The sequence below is a fragment of the Galeopterus variegatus genome, unplaced genomic scaffold, assembly GCF_000696425.1.
Source record: "Galeopterus variegatus unplaced genomic scaffold, G_variegatus-3.0.2 Scaffold3273, whole genome shotgun sequence".
Classification (NCBI taxonomy): Eukaryota; Metazoa; Chordata; class Mammalia; order Dermoptera; family Cynocephalidae; genus Galeopterus; species Galeopterus variegatus.
Genome location: NW_007729384.1, coordinates 161799 through 165357, shown reverse-complemented (window position 1 = coordinate 165357; position 3559 = coordinate 161799). Strand labels below are relative to the sequence as shown.

At 62.4% G+C, this 3559-nt stretch overlaps 1 protein-coding gene across 1 annotated transcript in view; it reads left to right on the top strand.

The window, feature by feature from the left end:
* ODF3L2 (outer dense fiber of sperm tails 3-like 2) overlaps positions 1-1293 on the top strand; it is a 6360-nt gene extending 5067 nt beyond the window's left edge. Inside the window, exon 4 of the mRNA XM_008584479.1 lies at positions 809-1293. Within this exon, the coding sequence (XP_008582701.1) occupies positions 809-1293 (485 nt within the window). The remainder of the gene's footprint in view (positions 1-808) is intronic.
* The last annotated feature ends 2266 nt before the right edge of the window (positions 1294-3559 follow it).

The following is a 3559-nucleotide window of genomic DNA, read 5'->3' as shown; positions in this document are numbered from 1 at the left end:
ACATACCACCCACCCACCCATCCATCTGTCTACCCACCCACCCACCCTCCTGTCCGTCTGTTGATCCGCTGATCTACCCATCAGTCCATCTGTCCATCCACTTACCAGTCCATCCACTGTACCACCCTTCTATCAGCACATTCTCCCACATACTGATGAATCCATCCATAGTCATTTCATCCACCCACCCACTCACCATCCACCATCCATCCACCCATCTATCCATCCATTCACCCACCATCCACCCACCCACTCACCAGCCATTCACCCACCCTTCCAACTGTCCGTCCATGGATCCATCTGTCTATACATTCATGGATCCCTTCATCCATCCGTTCGCCTCTCACTCAACCACTCATCCACCCACCCAGAGAAACATGTATTAAGTCAACTGCTAGGGAGTGGAGTAGATTTGACACACCCTTGCTTTTTTATGAGATCCCCATCTGTGGTGGAGTTAGACCCAGGTGTGGATCATCCCACCTCAGTGTGGTAATGTCTGGGGAGGGAGAAATACCCAGGCCAGGGGGAACCTGGGAAAGGCTGTCAGGGCTCTGTCTGCAAGGATGGTGTGGGGAAGGTAGCCTGGAGGTGGGGATTGTGGCAAACGGAGGCATGCCTGGCAGAGGGTTGAGCTTGGGAAAGGGCCTGGAAACCTGGAAAACAGTGTGCGTGGATAATGGGGATAGGGGAGAAATACCAGGGGGCTGCTTGAGCTGCAGGACGTACGTAGGCAATACGGAGCCATGCATGGTCTTTGAGCAGGTGAAGACTGTCCAGTGCCAACCCTGCTTCCCCACTCTTGCAGATCTGGAGGTGACGCCAGGCCCTGGGGCCTACAGCCCAGAGAAGGCACTCCCTGTGTGTCACCGGACATCCCCAGCTTTCACGCTGGGCTCCCGCCTCCGCCCGAGGCCCCTGGATAACTCAGCTCCTGCCCCGAATGCCTACACCATGCCCTCTCTCTGGGGCTCGCAGATCTTCACCAAGCCCAGCAGCCCCAGCTACACAGTGCTGGGCCGAACGCCCCCCACCCGCCCCCCACAGGATCCTGCTGAGATCCCAGGCCCAGGCCAGTACGATAGCCCAGACCTGAACACTTACCGTCAGCGCCGGCCGGCCTTCACCATGCTGGGGCGGCCCCGTGCAATGCGCCTCCTGCAGGAGACACCTGGCCCTGGCACCCACAGCCCAGAGCAGGTCACTGTGAACAAAGCCAGGGCCCCAGCCTACACCATGGGCATCCGCCACTCGAAACGGGCCACCACCATGGCCACTGACACCATGCCCTGACAGCCTGTGGGGCACAGGCCACCCAGCTGCCCCTCCTGGGCCAAGCCTCAGTGTCCTATGCTGTGGAGTTGGGTGTGGGCAGGCCACTCCTGGGGCCTGGCTTTGCTGGAGGGGCTCAGAGAATCCAGGAGGGCACTGGGGAAAGGAGCCTTCTTCCCTCCCCTTTTTCTGAACTGTCCAAGGTCTTCCTAGGTCACCTGATCCTTCCCGTCCCTGGGGGCTGTGATCCTGTGGCCCCACGCAGGGTGCAGAGTGAGTTTCCTTCCAGTGACCCAGTTTCTTCTCTCCTGGCCCAGCCAGGCCAGCCTAGGCAGGGAAAGGGACACCCTCCTGCCCTCCCCAGTGGCCGGACAGAGACGGAGCTTCCTGTGTTCTAGAACTCGGCATCCGGCCCCACGCGGGCCTGGGTCCCCAGCACAGCTCAGGTTTCTTCCAAACCTGGGCTCTTGTGGAAGTGCAGCTGCCGGTCCTGGTCCCGGCCCAACCTCAGGCTGGAAGCAGACCTGAGGCTCCTGCCCTCCCTACTCCACTCTCCAGAGTTGTTTGACAATAAATTTCTCTGTGCACCAAGAGCTGTCAGCATCACACAGGTTGGTTTGGTTCCCACAATTCACGTCACAGAAACGAGGCCCTCCAGAGCCAGACCCACAGCTCTCCAGTCCCCAGGAGGTCCGGATGGGACCAGAGGAGGGACCTGAGACGAGGGGAGGCCAGAGGTGGAACCAGGGTTTTGAGTGCAGTGAGCCGGGTAGGATTCCTGGAAGCGGGAGCATTGAAGCTGGGCTTTGAAGCACGTATAGGAGTTTGATGTATTCCAGTATCTGCCATGCACAGGTGCCTACTGTGTTCCAGGTACTGATAAAGCTCTTCTAAGCTTCACAGCAACCCATGAGGCAGGCGGTGTTTACTGAGAAGTAATGGAGCTTCGGAGAGAGTGGACACTGACCCTGGGCACTGACTGCTATGAGCACCCGTTTGAACCCTGGACAGTGGGCTCTGTTCCCGACACTCTCTCCGAGGGACAGGAAGGAGTCACACTGATGGTGCTATGTGACCCAGCCCTCTGGGTGCCAGGGAGGGGATGGCACCTGGGCCCACCCTCTACAAGCCCCCCACCCATAGAGGCCCTGCTCCAGGAGCTTGAGAGGGACAGATGCTGCCACCCAGGCTCCCCGAAGGAGGTGGCTGTGGAAGGCACTCCAGAGGGGACGCAGGGGGATGCGGATGGGGGCGCCAGCTCTCTCCTACCCCGTTTCCCTCAGCCTGGGGCTGCCAAACTGGAGCACACCCCGTGTCAAGACCCCTACCCACGCCTGGACACCCACCTGCCGCCCCACCCGGCCAGATACCCGGACATGCACGGCACACAGTGTGCGCCCCGCAAACCTCAAGCAGCCCACGCGTGACCACGCGCAGAGATGACACCAGTCCAGATGTGGGCCGGGGACACACGAGAGCCGTCATGGCGGGGGCAGCGTCCCCACCCCCCTTCCCCCTCCCCTCGGGGCCGCGCCGCCATGATCTCATTTCTCTGATTTATCGATCTGGCTTCAAGAGGCCTCGTCTCTCCCTCCCCACCTGCCAGCGCATCCGGGGCCCCCTCCGTTTGTTCCCGGCAGTCACCTCTGCCTGGGGCGGGGCCTGGCGGGGCAGGGGGCGGGGGACTCCGTCAAGACGGAGACCAGGGGGCTGGGTCCTGGGGTGACCGTGACACCCCGGCCCCGGTGCAGAAGAAACCAATCCTCGGGGAGGCCCGTCTCTGAGGCCGATGAGGCTGAGGTCCAAGAGCTCAGGAACGGAGGAGGAGGGGCCGGTGGGCCTGCGGCTCTTGTAACCTCCCGGGTTACAGCGGGGAAAATGAGGCAGGAACACGCAGCAGGGGAGAAACCCAGCTCCGCTCTGAGGCCCCTCCCAGACCCAGCCAGCCCAGGCCCGGCGCTCCCGTGTCCGAGCCCCCGGTGCGCCCTCGGACGCGCCCCTTCCCCGCCCTAGGCCTCAGTTTCCCCATCAGGAAGCAAAGCAGGGCACCGGCCGCAGCAGCGGAGAGGCAGGGGCTGCCTCAGGTCTGCGGTTCTCTACTTCCTGACCGCGCCTCCGCCCCCCCGCAGGCCTCAGTTTCCCCATCGGTCAAAGGGAGGGACGGACGGGAGGTGATTTCTGAGCGTCGCCCAGCTCTGTCCTTCTAGGCGCTTGGGCGGGGTCCGCAGGCGGGGTCCCGGGTCCCGGGTCCCGCTGCGTCCTCGGCTGCCGCGTCGCGCCCCGGCCA